Source organism: Malaclemys terrapin, chromosome 9 (genome assembly GCF_027887155.1).
Source record: "Malaclemys terrapin pileata isolate rMalTer1 chromosome 9, rMalTer1.hap1, whole genome shotgun sequence".
Lineage (NCBI taxonomy): Eukaryota > Metazoa > Chordata > Testudines > Emydidae > Malaclemys > Malaclemys terrapin.
In genome coordinates, this window is record NC_071513.1 from 73878387 (window position 1) to 73897560 (window position 19174).

Here is a 19174-nt window from a genome sequence, read left to right on the forward strand (position 1 = left end):
AAAAAGAGAAATGGACTCCCTTTTATAGGTCTTTCCTGTTCCTGTTATCCAGGATTCTTTTGAGCCTAAAAAGGAGTAGCAATGATGCAAGGAAAATACTGTCATTTTGAGGTGCTTGGGCTATATTATTGAGTCTTAAGGATTATGTTTTCACCAGAAACTATTAATGGAATTATTCCTTTGCACTGCAGCCCATTCATGAATTGATATTCTAAACAATTTTAAATTAAGTCTACATGTGCCCATCGAAGATTAATTTTAAAACCACCAGTCATTTGTGAGATCCTGCTGGCTTTCATAAATCTACTTCAAACTGTCTTATGCCTCATGCTTATGTAGTTTGACATAATTAGAAATGCTTCAGTAAGTTATGGCTTTGAATTTAATCAAGGATAATATTTAAAAGCTTCATTTAACTTACCTGTGACATAGCTTTCTAAAGCTTTTGGCACCAATGATTTTGCAGTTCTTAGATCCTCTGCTGAGCATTTGCCTGCCTCTAGCCCAAAGGACATTCCCATTCGCTTCAGCACCTCAATGTCATCATGAATCTCAAACGTGTTATCAAAATTAAAGAGGTATTCAAATCTGTACAGGAGAAATGTCAAAGTGAGATGGTTCTGGAAGGAACCATGGGCCTGATTATATTTTCCTGTGCTATACATTCAGCAAGTAAGTGTACAGATACAATTACAATATTTTAGGATTTCTTCAGAGGTCAAAGATGCTTTTTTTCCTAAATACCATGGGTAGGTACAGCTTTTCTCCTGTACCTTAGGAGACTGGCATCTCTGCAGGGTTCCAATGATCATATTTCCCAATTAAAACAACTTTTTCCATGGCAGGCAATAAGTCCATAAACTTTTCTCCTTCATTAAACGGATTAAAAGATAAGGAAAACATTCCTGCTCCAGCAAGAACCCTTACTTGTACTAAATCCAATACTTTTTGAAAGACTTATACAGCTTTGTCACCAAAAATAACCATTTTTATTTTTGCTGCTTTTTCCTTAAACTTTCTGTTCTAATCCACAACATCCCCACTGTGAACTGACGTATTTACTTCAATGTAAATCACCGTTTGGATAGTTTATCAATTAAATAACAACCTTCTAAATCTGTTTGCTTACAGGTCCTATATGTTAAAAAGTGTCATATCATGTTTTGCCAGCATAGTTATTTCAGTTAGGAGTGAGAAAAAAAAATCACACCCTTAACTAGCATAGATATATTGGCAAAATCCCCCGTGTAGATGCAATTTATACTGTCAGAAGAGTCCTTTTGCCAGGGTAGTTTATCTTGTTCAGGGTAGCCTCTCCACCAGCAGGCGTTGCTGGTATAGCTATACTGTAAAACCTTTGTAGTGTAGACCAGCCCTCTGTCCCAGAACTGTTGCATTATTCGCTCAGCTTGTACTCTGGCCTGCTTGCAATACTGAGAATAAGCCAGAGGTCATCTATTCTTTCCAATAAATAAGGGACAATAATCAACTGTTTAAAACTTATTTAAGCAACTTGTCTCTTCTTCCACCCCCAACAGAAAGAGAAGTTTAACTAGACTGATTAATTTCTGATTAAAAAAAAGTCCACTGTCTTTCTATGAAATTCATTTAAGCCCAGATCCCTAGTAAACAGTTTTTTGTTCAATTAATGCTTGAAATGATCACAAAACTCTTGTCAAGCATAAACAAGAATCTATTTCTTCAGTGCTTTTGCAACCTGAGACTCCAAACCAGCAAAAATTAAACATGTTCATAACTCTACTAGCACTGAGGTAAATGGAGACTGAGCCAATATAGAAAATATCTGAAGTGACTATGGTCTCCAGAATCTCATTTGAAAAAAGAGAAAACCTCAAAAACACAAACTGAAGGCAAGATGCAAGTCTGCAAAGAGCCTGAAACAATAGCTCTGAAAGGTATGAACTGCCCCATTTATTTCATTAAGGTGAAAACTCAGGTGCCCAGTGATGATGATTTATATGTCAGCGTTCTTAACTCTTTCATTCTTCATGTAAGAAAGGAGAGGAGGGATCAGTGATCTGCACAGTTTACTGTCAGCAGCATCTCACTTTGATGCCATAGGTGGGTGACAAGTTGAAGATAGGACTATCTTCTCCGCCTCAGTCAAGGGGCCTAACAGAGCACACGGCATACTAAAACTCCACTTGAGGGGAGGGTGGGAGCCAAGTTCAAGGAATCCATTAGAGCTCAGAGGCCATATGATCATACTTTGAACAACTACATGATGTATAGCAGCAGTTCTCAACGAGGGCCCTGGGGGGCTGTGACTAGGTTTCGGGGGTCTGCCAAGCATGGGACGTTAGACTCACTGGGGTCCAGGGCAGAAAGCCGAAGCACCATGTGGGTCTGAAGCCTGGAGCCCCAAGACCTGCCACCAGCAGCTGAAGCTGAAGCCTGAGCAACTTAAGTTTGCAGGGCCGCCTATGGCATGAGGCTCTGGCCAATTGCTCTGCTTGCCCTAACTCGGCCCTGGCTTTTATAGGCAGAAAAACAGTTGCCGTGGAACAGGTGGGGACATGGAGTTTTTTATAGCATGTTTGCGGGGGCCTCAGAAAGAAAAAGGTTGAGAACCTCTAATTTATAGTAAGCAGCATCTCATTCTAGCAACTGACAAGGAAGCAGTTCATTTTGTGGGTGGAGGAGTTTGGAGGAGTGCCATCAGGTCTTTTTTTCAGTCAGACCCCTGAATGGAACTACTCTTTGAGTACAGTTACACATGCTTTAGTGTTTGAAGGATTGGGTCTAAATCCTGGTCTACACACAGTTTCTGTACCAGTATAAACTGTCAGAGATATATTTTTTAAAATTTATAGTTATACTGGCACAACCTCTAGTGTGAACATAGTTATACTGCTATAGTTTAACTATATGGGAAGAGCAATAACCTATATCAGTACTAGGCACCTTTGTACTGATATAACTGTGTCCACAGTAGATGGGTTGTACTGCTTTAACTATATCAGTATAGTTGAAGAGGTACAACTTTTTTGTGTAGACAAGCCCCGAGAAAAAAATCACACCAAAAATACTAAGTTGTAAAGTTTAACTTAGAAATGTTTAAAAAAAAACCCCAAAAAACAGTGTTTGCTGTACAGTATCTAGAAATAACTCTTGAGCTCAGCTGTTTTGGTATGAATAGTAAAGTTATATGTATCATATGCTATGCATTTCTGCCACAGAATTCATCCACATCTTACCTTGGAATACTGCTCTAGAATCCCAGCTTTTATTTTTTTAAATGGCTTTTCTAGCCTTTATGGGTGAGAAGAAAACTTTCTAAATGTGAACCAGGTGCAAACCAGTGCTTTGGGGCACATCAGACGGTGTTTACACTGGGTGTTTTTCTGAAAAGGTCCTGTTGGTGCAGAACTAGTATAGACCAATCACCAATATTTTAACAACTGTGATGTCTTACCTAACAGATTGATTTCATGTAGGGCTGTCAAATGGTTAAAAAAATTAATGGCAATAAATCATGAGATTAAAAAAATAATTGCGATAAATCACAATTTTAATCACACCGTTAAACAATAATAGAATACCATTTATTTAAATATTTTTGGATGTTTTCTACATTTTCAAATGCATTGATTTCAATAATAACGCAGAATACAAAGAGTACAGTGCTCACTTTCTATTATTTTTTATTACAAATATTTGCATTGTAAAAAAGATAAACAAAAGAAATAGTATTTTTGAATTCTCCTCATATAAGTACTGAAGTGCAATCTCTTAATCGTGAAAGTTCAACTTACAAATGTAGAATTATTATTTTTTGTTATATAACTGCACTCAAAAATAAAACAATGTAAAACTTTAGAGCCTACAAGTCCACATTTGTAAGCTGTAAGTTGCACTTTCGCGACAAAGAGATTACACTACAGTACTTGTATGAGGTGAATTGAAATATACTATTTCTTTTATCCTTTTTACAGTGCAAATATTTGTAATAAAAATAATAATATAAAGTGAGCACTGTACACTTTTTATGTCAGTGGTTCTCAAACTATTGTGCTGGTGACCCCTTTCACATAGCAAGCCTCTGTGTGCCACCCCCCCTTATAAATTAAAAACACCTGTTTATATATTTAACGCCATTATAAATGCTGAAGGCAAAGCGGGGTTTGGGGTAGAGGCTGGCAGCTCGCAACCCCCGCACATAATAACCTCGTGACCCCCTGAGGGGTCCTGAACCCCAGTTTGAGAACCCCTGCTGTATTCTGTATTGTAACTGAAATCAATATATTTGAAAATGTAGAAAAGCATCCAAAAATATTTATAATAAATTAAAATTGGTATTTTATTAGTTTAACAGTGCAATTCAAAGTGCGATTAATCGTGATTCATTTTTAAAATTGAGTTAATTAGTTTTGAGTTAATCGCTTGATTTAACTGCAATTAATTGACAGCCCTAATTTCATGGTGATTAAACCACCAGCAGCTGCTGGGACCTTATCCACATATGCACCCCACTGGTGTGAACACTAGTTGACTGCACAGGGAGTTGCAACAGAGGGAAACTGTAAGGGGAAAATATAGTGTAAACAGGTCCCTGAGATGCAAACAGTAGCTTTAGGGATGTGAAATGTCCCACTCATCTCAATGGGGTGTTAATATTGAAGACTGATGATATCAACAATTTAAAATATATCACCACTGATAATTTTAGTATCCCACAATCTCAAACTCCCTCCCATGCCTTCCCAGGTACCAAAAGCTTCTGCTTACCTCCCAACAACTTGTACAATTCAGTTATGAAGTTTCAATAAAAAAATATTCAATTTATTAACAATTATTTAATTTGACATTAAGCTTAAAAATTAGGGTCAATTTAAAAATAATTGAGAGGATATTATGCTGTACTATTCATTGGAATATTTCATTCAACAAAAATATCAATTTTTAATCTACTATTAGCTGGCATAGTATTTCCAGGCAACTGCACTGGAGTCCAGAAATTAGGCCTCTTATAAGAATTTCAGCCAACTGTGCTGCAGAGTGCACAGGGTCCTGATTACACATATTCACCAACAACTTCACCATAGCCAGAATTGTAATTTGGATGCTGAAACTGAAGCAATTAGGGACTTTTATTCTACTTCGTTTTAAAGTTTCACTATATTCAAGTTCACCATAAGGAGGTTCCACTGTAATGCAAAAATCAATGTACGGTAGAATGAAATCCATAACCAATAACATTCAATGAAAGAGATCTATTTACCACTAATAAACTGTTATGATCTAGTAAACAATGATACATCAAGATTGTATTCTTTCACCAGCTGATAGAATTCACAGGAGAGCTGAGAACAAATACAGACTCCTTCACGTATAAGTACAAGAGTCACAGGTTAACATCAAAGAAACGCTTACAACTAAATCCATAATGCAATAAACCATAACCCAAGAATGCAAGCGAAATATTTCTAACTGTTGCATACTTTCATTCTTCTCTATCTTACGAAGCACTAAGGAAAGTGAGCCTGGTGCCACTAAAATGAACCAAACATCTATTTCCCAATTACCTCTGGCACTTATTTCCATCTCATAATTTTGAACAAGTTGGTAGCCATATAACTCTGACTAAAAGTTGTAGAGCATGCATCATACATTTTACAAAAGCACAATGGTGGTTAAGTATACTGAAAGAGGTATCAAACACCATAGGCGCTAATTTTATTTTTCCCAGTGGATGTTCTGCCCTGAAGCCCCGCCCCTTCCCCCGAGCCCCACCCTTGCTCTGCTTCTTCCCACCCCCCCTCCAATCCCTCCCCCACCTGCCCTTCACTTTCTTCTCTCAGCCCCCTCCCCCAAGGCTCCCCCACCTGCCGGCCACTGATTTCTTTCTGCCCTCCCTCAAGTGCCTCCTGCCAGCTGCTGAACAGCTGATCAGCAGCCAGGCCAGGGGCCCCGCCGAACAGCTGTGGCTGGTGGGTCCTGAGTATCCCCTATTTTTTTCCCATGGGTGTTTGAGCCCTGGAGCACCCATGGAGTCAGTACCTATGTCAAATACCAGGAAGATGAAAGGGAAATGCAAATGTATAATTAGTTTCAGTATGAAGTGAATAGACTTTCTGTTCAAAGAAAAATCCCATACTTATTACACAGAAGACTGAATATTCCAATATGTGGTTCCACATCACACTCACTTATCACTTGATATGCTGCAGTCTATAACAGTTCTTTTGCTAGTGTTAACTATTAGGAAAGGGAGCTGTATTGTAGAGTTCAAAGCTGGAGGACCTTGATTCTGTTGTTCATTTTGCTGATTTCTTTGTACCAAATTTTTGAATGCTATTTGCTGTAGAAAGAAGAAAAAAGAAAAAGGAAAATGATCACTGTCATTCAAATGTAAATGTGGACTCTTCCATGATCTGGGATTTTGCAGCTGTTTTAGTAACCAAGTACCGGTACCTCCAGCACCTGTCTGGTATCTCTCCTAAGATGGGGTGGACACAGTCTGAACTCTCTGTGCTGGCTAACAAACTCTCCTTTGTGCTGGCCAGGAACAGAAAGGAGTGCATGCTGCACCCTTTCAAGGGAGGTACAGCAGACATGCTCCCCTAGCAATCTCTGGAGCTTTGGGAGGGTAGCACAGTACGGAGTACAATGCCCAGGAGACAGAGCATCTCCACACATTAGGAATTAGGGCTTAAAAGGCATAACAAAGGCCTTATCTACTAGCCAGGGTGCATAATTACATCAGTTTAAAAGGTCAGAAAATGTAAAGATAACAAAGTTATACTTAATGTGGATCAAATGGCACCTCCCCTGGTCCACTCCCCTCTTCTCTTCTTTACTATCTTATCCATCCTCCTCTTTTCTCTCCTCTATTCACTCTATATCATCCAGTCCTAGCAAATCTGTAGCTTTGAAATTACCCACTTTCATAACCTTCTCTCCACAGCTCATCTTTTGCTATGGGATTTTGTATATAGTCAAGTCTGCAATGACTGGCAATAATCTGGGATATCTGTGAATCTTCTGTAGTCCATGTTTGGCACTACTGATTCCAGTCAATAGGAGCACAAACATATAAAATGGCAAGAATTGCTAAAATTATTTGAATGGTGAAAGTAGTTAAATTAGAATCAAACACTGAAGAGCTATCATAAAACAGATACATAAACACAGTGAGCAGGGAGTTTATGGGTCTAATTTTCCTATAACTTTCACCACCATGCCTTCTTCGAGTTGCTTAGGATGTATACCAGTGTTTAGTGACGTCAGAATTAAGTCCAACTATTTAGAAAAAGTATTTTTGCCACTGAGAAAAGCAGAAGTGTCCAAATGCTTAGAATTTCACTGCATATCTGATTGTGTCTAAAACACCATCATATTTTGCACCAAGAAAAAAAAAACGTAATTTTCTGTTACCCTATGACTTTAACTCGTGATCGTATACAAATGGTCCATTATGTGTAAAGCATTCAAAACCCAGGCATATATCCAAACACTATAAATACGGTGTAGACTTTAAAAAAAATGAAATGCCCTCTTTGCAAACCGAAATGCATTTGAAGTTACAATATTTCTTCATTCAGGCCAAATCAGCAGGTTTCAAAAAGCCTTCCTAGGTTACTGCATCAAAATGTGAAAAGTGCCAGGCCTGGATTCATGAGTCTTTTATAATAAGGATCCTGAAGTTTCAGTTCCCCAGCAACAACTGATTCTCAGCTATGGAATGTACAACTGAACCCATGCAAGCGTGTGTTGAAAATTGCATTTTTCAATGGTAACTTGTCAGAGGGACCAAGGGTGGGTGGGGGGGGACAGAGGAGAGGAGAGAGGAGAGGCGGGGGGCGGCATGATCCTGCTCCTGTTCCCACTGGAGTCGGTGGCAAAACAGCATGAGTGGAATGTTTGCAAAATGTAATAATGACATAGGATAGAAGATATTGACAGATAATGACAATTGCGCTCAAGGAGGCTGCATCTATCCAAGAGGCCCCATGCTAGGATGGCAGGGGTATTTTAGGTCAGGATTCAGGTACACTGCAATATCACTTTCATGGGCACTAAATTAATCTAAAAACATTTATAAAGTGGAGAAAAAAATACTCTGAACCTTAACAGTTTTTTGTTAGTGGCTGTATAAATAAAAATTAAATTTACCTGCAATAGTAGCTCTTGCAGCTGGGCTCTCTTCTGTTTTATTCGTTCTAGCCGTCTCTGTTTCTCTATCTTTAGAACATAAATTTAGACACACAAAGATACAATTTTGTAAATACATAAATTGCCTGGTCTTGTTCTCTGTCTAAAACAAAATATATTTTTGCAATAAAGGAAGTGAAATTTTGATACCCTTATAGAAATTCACACTATATTTGTTTGAGGGAGGTGGGTTACAGGGCCTGGTACATAAGCTGAAAATCCTTCCCAGCTACACCTCGCTACCCTGTAGTCTTCTCCTTTCTCATATGGACTAATCACATAGTGGGGCATCTCTAGGAACCTGGATTTACACAACTTAATTTTTGATTGCAACCTCAACCTCTGCTTTTATATCACTTTCCTTTCTTTAAAAGACCAACACTACCCCACCTAAGTTGTAGCATTTCCTCTCCCTTATTTTTCCCTGTTGGATATATGTCATAGGAACTTTCTCCAGCCCTGGATAGGAAATACTGTATCCCTCCAAAATGGAGCCATCATAGTACCACAATAAAACATTTGCTTTCTTATTCCCACTCATTAAAAGCATCCCATCAACAGTTCTCTCAGTACCTGTTTACTCAGGACTGAAAGACAACTATCGAGACTGGGCTCAGGACCATCTAGGATGGCATTTTAGTGTATCATCGCTAGGCCAAGAGTGACCACCCTTTTTGACTACTAACCGGAAACCTGGATAGACCAGCAAGAATTCAGTAACCAGTCACAAGAAGAGGTTAAGGGAAAGCAGCTACCATGCTATCAGTTTCTTCCGGCAGCCATGGTGACACAAATGGAATAAACAAAACCATTTTCAACAGTATTCAGGACAGTGGTACTTCAGGAGCTCTACCCATGCTGCCAGAACACCAGAATCTATACTTTAAATCAAGGAGAGTCCTGAGGAAATCCAAAGAGGTGGACAGTCTAATAAAGCTACAGTGCTGGCCTCTATGTGTATTTTTAATGCTCTAGGTTTTAATGTTCCTGCTGCTGTAAACACTAATGTATCTTGGCTCCCAATTACATTAAACCCTATTTTAATTACCTCTCATTTCAAATTGCGTAGCTCCAAACCATAATATTATAAAGTTTAACTCCACTGCAAACAGAAACAATTTTATTTACAATGCCTTCTAATACAATTAACCGTGACTAGGGTTACCATTCGTCCGGATTCCCCCGGACATGTCCGGCTTTTTAAGCTAAAAATAGCGTCCGGGGGGAATTTGTAAATGTCCGGACTTCTCCCCCATGCAGAGCACGCGCGGCTAACAGTGCTGCCAGCCGGTGTCACTTACTTGGGGCTCCGACACTCAGCCAGAGAGGGCTCCTCCTCCTCCCTCCCTCCCTGCATCGCAGATCAGCTCTGGCAGTCTGGCGAGACATTAGGTGAAGAAAGGCCGACAACAAGGGGGTGGGAGAAGGGGCAGGGAGGTTCTGGAGGGGGCAGTCAAGAGACGGGGGGGGGGGGGTCGGGAGTTCGGGGGGGGTCTTTCTGGGGGAGGGTGGATAAGGTTTTGGGCAGTCAGGGTACAGGTAGGGGGTAGGGTCCTGGGGGGCAATTGGAGGGGGGGGTCTTAGGAGGGGGCAGTTAGGGGACAAGGAACAGGGAGGCTTAGGTAGGGGCTGGGGTTCTGGAGGCAGTTAGGAGCAGGGGTCCCAGGAGGGGGCAGTCAGGGGACAAGGGGGGGGGTTGGGAGTTCTAGGGGGGGCTGTCAGGGGAGTGGTTGGATGGGGCGTGGGAGTCCCAGGGGTCTGTCTGGGGGTGGGGGTGTGGATAAGGGTTGGGGCAATCAGGGTACAGGTAGGGGGTAGAGTCCTAGGGGCCAGTTAGGTGGGGGGAGGGTCTCAGGAAGGGGCAGTCAGGGGACAAGAGGCAGGGAGGCTTAGGTAGGGGGTGGAGTCCTGGGGGGCAGTTAGGGGCAGGGGTCCCAGGAGGGGGCAGTCAGGGGACAAGGAGCGGGGGGAGGGTTGGGGGTTCTGAGGGGGGGAAGTGGGAGGGGCAGGGGCGGGGCTAGGGCAGGACAGGGGCGGGTCTCCTCCCGTCTTCTTTTTTGCTTGCTGGATTATGGTAACCCTAACTGTGACTAATGTGCTTTCTGCAAAGTTGAGTGCAGGGCCTAGCTTTGCTTGACCTATAAGACTATCAAAGTAAATAAATTTTAAAAGGTCTAATAATTTATCCTCTCTACACACTGATTTTTTCTGTGTTTTCTCTTTAAGGTGACCTTTACACAGAACTACATTTTTGTTTATGTATTTAAAATAACTTTAAAATACACTTGGTAAATCTATTGACTTCAGCACATGTGAAAACACAGTTTTATTTCTTTTCTGTTAAATGACACTGAAAGCAACATTTTAAGGAAATGCTTGGTTTTCACTGTGCTCAGAGGCTTGTGTAACTAAAGTCATAGATAGAAAAAGGACATAAGGTTAATTTGATTGAGTTCTCACACTGTAGACAACAAAATGTGAGAACAATAACATCAACATTTATCATTTCATAGCAATATGATGCACACAAATAATTCACACAAACTGAGTTTAAAAGATTTGAATTAAAACCAAAGACATTTAAAAAATATTCACAACATACTATTATGGTAAAATTTACTTTAAAATGATCAGGCGTAGCCATTTTCCCTGGATTTATCATACCTGTCAGCCTACTGTTTGACAATGATTAAAACAGTAAATGTTTTTCTTTTTCTTTTCTCCCATTGCCATTTCAATGTCCTAAAAGGTATTATATGAATAGAACTGCACAAAATAACTTGTTTTTCACTAGGTATACAAAACCAGATATTTATTCAAGTAATTGCAAAAATTCACAAATTTGATAGAGATTGAGATGTTGTATTTTCTGCTAGTCAGTACAATATTTTGGTGTGAACATTGTGATATTTGTCTTGTGCAAGATACATGACTATTGTCCATAGGGCAAGTGACATTTTCACAGAGAAAGTTTCGCATCTTTGCAACAAAATGATAGTTTTCTCCCTGCTGAAAATGCCAGACAAAAGATTCAACAGGCAATTTTAAAAATATTTCTGACTTTTCCTGATAAGCAAATATTGTTCAGCATCCCTGTATGATATTCCTTTTAAAGAGGTTTTCTATCATCCATATCAATAGCTAGATAAACTTACTTCCCAGTAAATTCTTTTTCTAAACAAATCATCATCATTGTGGCAAATACCAAAGGGACTTGTCCTCCTTTGCAAATCAAGCGCCAGCTGGCTTGAGTTCTGGCAAATTGCTTGAATTGTTTTAGCTATATGTTCAGTTTATGGCTACTGGCAATCTTATTGGGCCACCAAAGTTTATGACACCCATGTGATCACCTGCTGTGGAGCGGCATCCCTTGGTACATAGCCTTTGGAATTTCTTGGTCCTGCCTTGTAGTAATATGTCCATACCAAGAAAGCTGCTGAAACAGAATCAATGGTGGAGATGGCTGGTGGGTTTGGCTTTGAATATTCTAATTTTTGATCTTGTCCTGCCGCTTGATATGGAGCAGCTGACGGAGATGACAAGAATAAAAAATGTCAACTCAGAGTTCTTCAGCCCCTATGTTTCACTTCCGTACAGCAGGGTTGGGATAAGCATGATTCTATAGATCTGCAGCTTCGTAGCATGCTTCAAGTCATGATGTCCCCAGAGGCCACAGAAGGGCCCAAAACATGGTAGCTGCTGTTTATTTAAGCATCCACATCTTTTGACCATCCTTCAGCACGGTCTATGATGTTGCCCAAATATTTGACAGCTGATATTTTATCTGGACAGGTTGTAATTTGGTGCTGGAGGCTGCTTGATGATGATGGTCAGGCGCTTAGTTTTATCTGGATTAATAACCAGACCAGTGCACACTGCTTCTGACTGGACCAGACTGGCTGTGAGCCGCAGCGATTCACCAAACTGAGCCAACAAGAGAATGTCACCGCTATATTTGAGACCTCAAAATAGAATAATGTTCAGCTCAACACCACCGACAGCTGCCTTCTCAAGCTTTATTCATCAACCAATCAATGCCAACATTGAACAATGGATTATGACAGAACTCAGCCTTGTTGAACTCCCGTAGAGATAGGAAACCATGCTGCGTACCTGCCATTGACTTGAACACAGCTCCTATTCCATTGTAGAGTTCTTCTACTAATGACCAGTCTTCCTAGAGATGTTTAGTTGCCTCATCAGGTCCCACGAACTTGCTCAAATCACTGAGCGAATGGCCGCATGGAAGTCTATGCAAAGTGCTGTGCACAGTTTATCATATTCAGCCATTTTCTCAAAAGGCTGTCTAAAGTTAAATATCTGGTCAACAATGGAATGACCAGATCTAAACCCACACTCAGCATCCCAGCCTATGCCATGAAATGCATCATTGATTTGAGATATTAACGCAGAAGCAAAGACTTTCCCTGAGACCAACAACAGCTTAATATTTCTTTAGTTGCTACATTCAGCTTCATTGCCCTTTTTGAACAAAGCAGAATAACACCCTTCTTCCATTCATCAGGTATGATATCAGAGTTCCAGATGACCTGGAAGAGCCTGTGCAGTGATGTTACAAACCCCTGGTGCATTCTCAGACTTCAACTTGTGGACTGTGATTTCCATCTCTTCTTGGATGAAGGAAGGTAGCTTTACTGGAAGCTCTACTGGAACTTCCTGCTCATCTTCAAATGGAATAGGGACAGCAGGCAGCAGACAATTGAGGAGCATCGTGAAATGATCTTCCCATTGATATAACTGATCCTTCAGACTCTGGCTGATGCTGTCATCATACTTCTTAGCTAGGAAAGCTGATGCCACCTTTCCCTGCAAACACTGCAGAGTTCAATAGAAGATGTGGAAATTGTGCCTGGTGGCAGCCTGTTCTAAATTACCTGCCTGAGTCTACTTCCAGGATTCTGTATCTTTCTTACAGAATGACTTGATGAAGTTCCGATGTGAAACCCATTCAGCCTTTCCTTTTACTCTCGACAAACATGTCTTTGAAGTCTCAAATTGTAGCCTCACTTTTTTTCTTAGCTCCAGCTGCAGTGAGTGTCTCCTCACTGATCCATGGAAGATATCTGAGCACTGCTTTCAAACAATGCCATTTCTCTGCGGTCAGTAACCAAAGCATTGACACAAATTGCCCATATTACACTTATGACTGATTCAGACTGCTATTAACCTACATCCTAATGCCCTGTGTGATGGGTGTATCTGGCCTTTGCAGCTCCCTACAGGAGGCCCCACAGTCTTACTACACTCCGTGTCAGGAAGCAATGATGTAGGAGGAATGGAGCAGTGACACTGAGTCCTCTAGGCCTGCCTAGAAAGTCCTCTCTGGAGCAGCCATCTTGGAGACTAGAGAGACCTGGCACTCCAAGAGCTAGGAGGACTAGCAACAGTTATCTGAGCCCAGCAGGCTCAGATAAAAGTACCTGTAGTGCCCTAGCAGGGCGGCCTCTGGCTGGGCCCAGAGGACCATGGATGGGTATTCCTCTCTGCCCAAAGGAGCCTGTGGATTATCCAGGGTTTATCTCTGCCACATTTGCATATCTGGGTTTGCGGGGACAGAGGGACTTGAGAACATTGTCCTTCAGCTAAGGGTTAAGATAAGACGGGCCAGGTGGGAGGAAGCCCAAGGAAGTAGCAGCAAAAAATTTAGCACTACCGTTGTTGCTGTTCACAGGGGTGCCTGCCTGGAACCCAGAGTAATGGATGAGCCCTGGTTCCCCCACTGGCAAAGTGGTGTAAACTCTGAGAAAGGGAGGACAAGCGTAACCTAAGACCAAAGAAGGGGAGAGGGCTTGTTTGGAAACCCAAGTGAAGGGCTGAATATAAAGTCCAAGAGCCAGAGCTGAAGACCCTGGTGAGGGCAGATACACTGCTTATTTGTTGGACTCTTTGCTATCCCGGAAAGGGTTAATTTTGGACTGTGACACAGACACAAGACCAAGCTACAGAAGACTGGCAGAGGTAGACAGATGTCCTACAGGGGGTGCCAGGAACAGGAAAAGGATTGCAATACTGTACCTGCTGCTTGGAGACACTCAAGGGGTGAATGCCCTTTTACACCCTGCCTGCCTTCATTGATATTTATTTTTGTCAGGCAAACAGGATTTTTAGATTGGTATCAAGTATACTATAGTTATACTTAGAATATACACAGAAACATTTCAGTGAGGATTTAAATATCAAAGCAACAATAAAAAGCAATTAGATTTTTTTTTAAAGTTCATATTTTTAAACATTTATTATGCAAATATAAACACACACACTCTTTCCAAAGCGACACTTCTCCATTACCACAGGACGTCATCTGCAACTGAAGGGATTTCCCCTCCCCTCCACTTACCTCTAGGTTTTGACATTCTTGAGCTGAGTTTGTAGGAAGGCCAATCCATTTGATTTCCTTTTTCTCTTTTGAAATGATGTTCATTGCCATCAGCACATTGAGGGCATCATAAACTCTCCGCCTAATATTCTTCTGATCATAAGCCTGCTAAAAAAAAAAAAAAAAGAAGCACTGCAGTATTAATTAGGCCAAGACCACTGCAAAAGCTAGAAGTTAAGATGCCGCTTGAAATTTCCCTTTATAGGTTTGCAAGTGACATGAAGACAATATATGAATAAAAGAAAATGGCAGCTGAAGTCAATATGGCATTAAAACATATGCTTTAATTTATGCTATTGTGTTGAATAAAACACTAAGTAAGGTGTTTGAATGAAAGCTGGGAGATCACTCAGAAACAGTGAATACAATAGAATATACACTATCTGCTTCTTGATGTTGCATATTAAAAAAATATTGTTAGGCTTAATCTTGTCCCCCTTACATGCTTGAGCCAATATAATAGAATACATCATTTAAAAAAAAATCACTTAAAACTGAAGCAGATCGTTCTCAAAACGTCATAAGTGCATAAAGTAGAGTACTTTTGATACAAAAGGAGAATGTATCAGCATTGTAAAAGATTCCAAACTAGTAGCTGGATGAGTATCCTTAAAATTACAGCTATATGCATTTTTAAAACAAATAACTGTCTTTAAGAAATGAGTTGTAATGAAACCAATTTTTAAATATGTATAACAATGTGTTCATGGAGAAGAGCGTTTTTTACCATTTGGACTTTCAAACTGCTGAGTTAAGAGAATGCACAGTATTTTTGTTTAGTTTAGGTTGCTTTTCTCTACTCTTCATATGTATAGGCTAAAATTAATATTCCAAACCCTCACAAAGGACCTCCTCTAGCCCTGCCAAACTAATTATTATTCTCTGTTAACATGACCCAAGTTAACCAGAAAATAAAATAATCCCTAATTATGTTTTTATCCTGGCAATTAATTTACTGCCTGAATTGCTCAAACTCCTATATATTAATAACAACCAATCAAAATATGATTATATCCTATAGCACAATTATTTCTTCAGAAATTGATTTTTCAATTGTATTTCCATCATGACAAAAATGATTAATCTGATGTAATAACTTGTGCAGTTTTGTGTACACATAATTAAGACTACAGTTGGCCTAGTTATTACAACTTGTGCATTTGAGACAGGTGTCCTCCATTTCAGGGAGACCGAAGCACCTCAGACTCTCAGTTACTTGGGGTGGAATGTGAGTAGAATCTTTTAAAAGGCAATTTTAAGGCAGCCTGTTGTCTCTGTATTTTGTTGTATTTTAAAGGGTATTCAGTGGTATTAATTCTATATTTAAAATGGAACCTATTTTATATACTGCATGTTGATATTTTTGGAAATGGTCTAGGCCTAGCTCTATAGCCCTGAGACACATTTGTTTGAAAGAGACAGTGGAACATGATAAGTCAAGGCAGAAACAAGCGTAGAATTCTAAGAGAACTGTGACAGGATATGACAGTATAGCTGTAAAATAAAAAAATTAACATCACATTTCCTTACCGAATCTGTACTCAAGTGGCTATTAGAATTTGTGAATTCTGATACCAGTTCATCAGCTACTTCATTGTAGGACGTTGTTCCTTTTCGCTGGACTTTTTCACATACTTTCATTGAAAAATGCCTCAGACCCTTTCCATTTTTATCTCCTTTTTTGCTTCTTTTACTATGGGAGGAAAATAAGTCATTTTGAGATTATGACTGTTTGTAAATTCTTCTGGTTAGGAAGCAAAACGTCAAGCTTGTTAGCAGGCTTTGCAATGTGAGATGGCTAGTGTCCGACATTAGGTATCACATTTTTATGAAGGTTTTAATGGTCAGGAAAGGCATTTTTATAATTTTGAACTGTGAAATGGAAAATGATGATGTAAAGGAGGATGTGATAACCTTCAAAGTAGCACTGAAATTAACAGGAATTCTGGGTGTACAGGAAACACAGTATTAGGCACAAATATGAACTGAATAACATATATTAAACCTCTTCAGGCCCAATCCCACAGTTATCATGTGGATAATGAGCATCAAATAAGCCCACCAAAAGTTGTGAAATGGTCATCTTGTGTGTGTGTTGAGAGCATAGTGCCACTATCTAGGCCTAGCCCCACTTTTACCATTGAGAAGCCCTTTCTGCTACAGACTTTATTATATTAACATGGGATAGTGTCTTGTTCTCCAAAGGCAATGTCTAATACTACTAATAAACACTTGACAGTGAGAAAGTATTAGTTAAAAGAGTATTGATTTCTGACACAGTATATAGATTTTCCATTTTAAATCTTCACAATAAGTTTCACATTTGACTGAGCTAACTAAGTCAGAGATAAACCCATCTTCAGCAGTTGCTAGGTGCCTGACTGAAGTATTCAGCTATCAACAAAAATTAGTTACAAATTCCTTGCCAGAGTAGCTAAACAAGTAGATGGAGGCATGCATTAAAATGTCACTAAGAATAAGTGAGTTATAGGCCCAATCTAGCATCCAAATAAGTTAATAGAATATTTTTCATTTACTTCAACGAATGTTGGTTAAGGCCCTATGTGCAGTATACAAGATAGATCTGATTGTTCCCACAGAATGTGATTTCAAAAGACTTGGATATATTAGGAAACAGTTTTAATATGAATTTTTGCAAAAGGTGAACACAATCTCTCCCCGACCCCTTCCCCCAGAACATCAAGATTACTAGAATAGTCGGAGTGGCAAAGGAAGCTTGCTCTAGTGCAAAATAATTTGTCTACAAATTCCTTCTAAATTAACATCAGTAAAAGATCAGTTATAAGCAAGAAGATTTTCCTGGCAGACCTAGCTTTTACTGGTCTAACTGTAACGGAAACTCCATGCCTTGTATTTATTGAAAGCCTTTTCTACGTAAAGAAATAAGTAAAGTTTCCAAGTGGTACAATAGTTTATTTTTCTTTTGATCAAACATGCGGGGTATCTGAGGAAGGGCATACTTCCTATGTAGGACTAAATGGAAACCAATGTTGAAAACAATTAAATTTTTAGAGCTCTTCAGACCTGTGATATAATGCAATTGTTGGGTCTGATCCTGCACTCCTGCAAAATTCCCAATGACATATTATGAATTTTTTAAATGGGAAAAAGATTGTTGTTGTTTAACAGGGTAAACAGCATTTTTGTTTTATATTATGGGACAGTTTCTAGCTGTTCTCTTGTGATGGATTGCACCAGGAGCAATTTTTCCTCCCATGCATATCCTTGCAGGATGCAGACAGATTCATGGTGATTGCATCACTTGAGAGCCAGGTGTGAAGGGGGATGGGATTATACCAAAGAAGAATGGCTGAGCATAGAGGGCAATTTATGCTTTATCAGGAAACACAGGGCCAGTACAGGGGCAAGCATATGCTCGCTTTTTTAAAGGGTGTAATAGTTGCCAATCTTGTGCATGCTACCCAAGAAACCTGATAGCCTTCTGCCTGCCAGGGGCTGCAAAAACCAACATATCACTGTATTTCCAACAACAACAAAAAGCAGCAGCAACAGGTTCTTGATAAAAGCAAAAAGTAGGTCATAGAAATATAGCACTTCATTCTGGAACTAAAACGTTAACTTTCTAGAGAAGCAACTTGTTATAAGACTTCCATCTAGATCCCAGTGACTGCTATATAATGTTAATATTTTGACATATCAGGACACTTAGTTGCAAAAAGATTTATTTGAATTCTTCTTGGTCTCCAAACAATTTCACAACATTTTGTCTAAGAAATAGCATGAACAAAAGAGAGCATTACTTGGTGCTCACTCAAGTCCTGAAGTGCCTGGAAGCCATTTTTGTACTAGGAAGACCAGTAAGGAGATAAACTTATGTTTTATTGTGCTTAAAAACGGACATAATTAATCATAATATCTTTAAAACAAAAAGACTCAGCAATCAGTATTGCACAATAAAGCACATATTCAGTTTAATCAGAGATCTGTCATAAGGCTTTGATGCCAGTGAATTTAACTCTGATTACTGCCAACAATGGATTCAACTACTGGCTACTGATGTCCAGGGTTCATATATCTGCTGCACGTGAGATTCTAATGCCCCAGAGAATTCTATTTGAATAACAATATTACAAATGAATACAAATTAAACTGTTTCTACTCCCTTCCCTCTCCCAACAAAAGATCAAGATTTTATGTTATGGCAATGAACCCAATGTAAACAAAATCAGTTGCATTTATCATCCATAAACTATGTATTTCAACATATATGTTTCAAGGGACAATTTTTTCCACTGTTAAAAGGATGCTTTCAATTTAAACGTTTTGCAAACAAACACTTCTTGATCTATATTAACTAACTTTTTTAGATTATTAGAAGCAAAAATTTAAAAAATCCAATTTATTTGTCACTCATTATGATTCTTAGTTTACTTTTTGCATTTCTTATAGATTGGACCATGATAATCTCTCTGAGGTTTCACTTCCAGGTTTTAGTGGTATAATGTCTGGGATTCAAACAGCAGGGGAGTGGTTTATTTGGGGAGTGTTTGTTTTTTTTAAAAAGTGTTTTCACTGGATTTTTTTAAATTGTGGAAACATTTTCTATTGGCCCCATAGAAG

The 19174-nt window shown here is 39.5% G+C and overlaps 1 protein-coding gene across 5 annotated transcripts in view; it reads right to left on the minus strand.

Moving 5' to 3' along the window:
- Positions 1 to 19174, minus strand: part of TFDP2 (transcription factor Dp-2) — a 179088-nt gene that overhangs the window by 19487 nt on the left and 140427 nt on the right. For 4 of the 5 annotated variants that reach the window (XM_054040717.1, XM_054040714.1, XM_054040715.1 and 1 more), the window contains 5 exons: positions 16103 to 16265; positions 14534 to 14680; positions 8137 to 8205; positions 6171 to 6322; positions 422 to 588 (listed from right to left, as the gene is read on the minus strand). In XM_054040717.1, the coding sequence (XP_053896692.1) occupies positions 422 to 588; positions 6171 to 6322; positions 8137 to 8205; positions 14534 to 14680; positions 16103 to 16265 (698 nt within the window). The remainder of the gene's footprint in view (positions 1 to 421; positions 589 to 6170; positions 6323 to 8136; positions 8206 to 14533; positions 14681 to 16102; positions 16266 to 19174) is intronic. The other variant, XM_054040716.1, reaches the window with a different exon arrangement.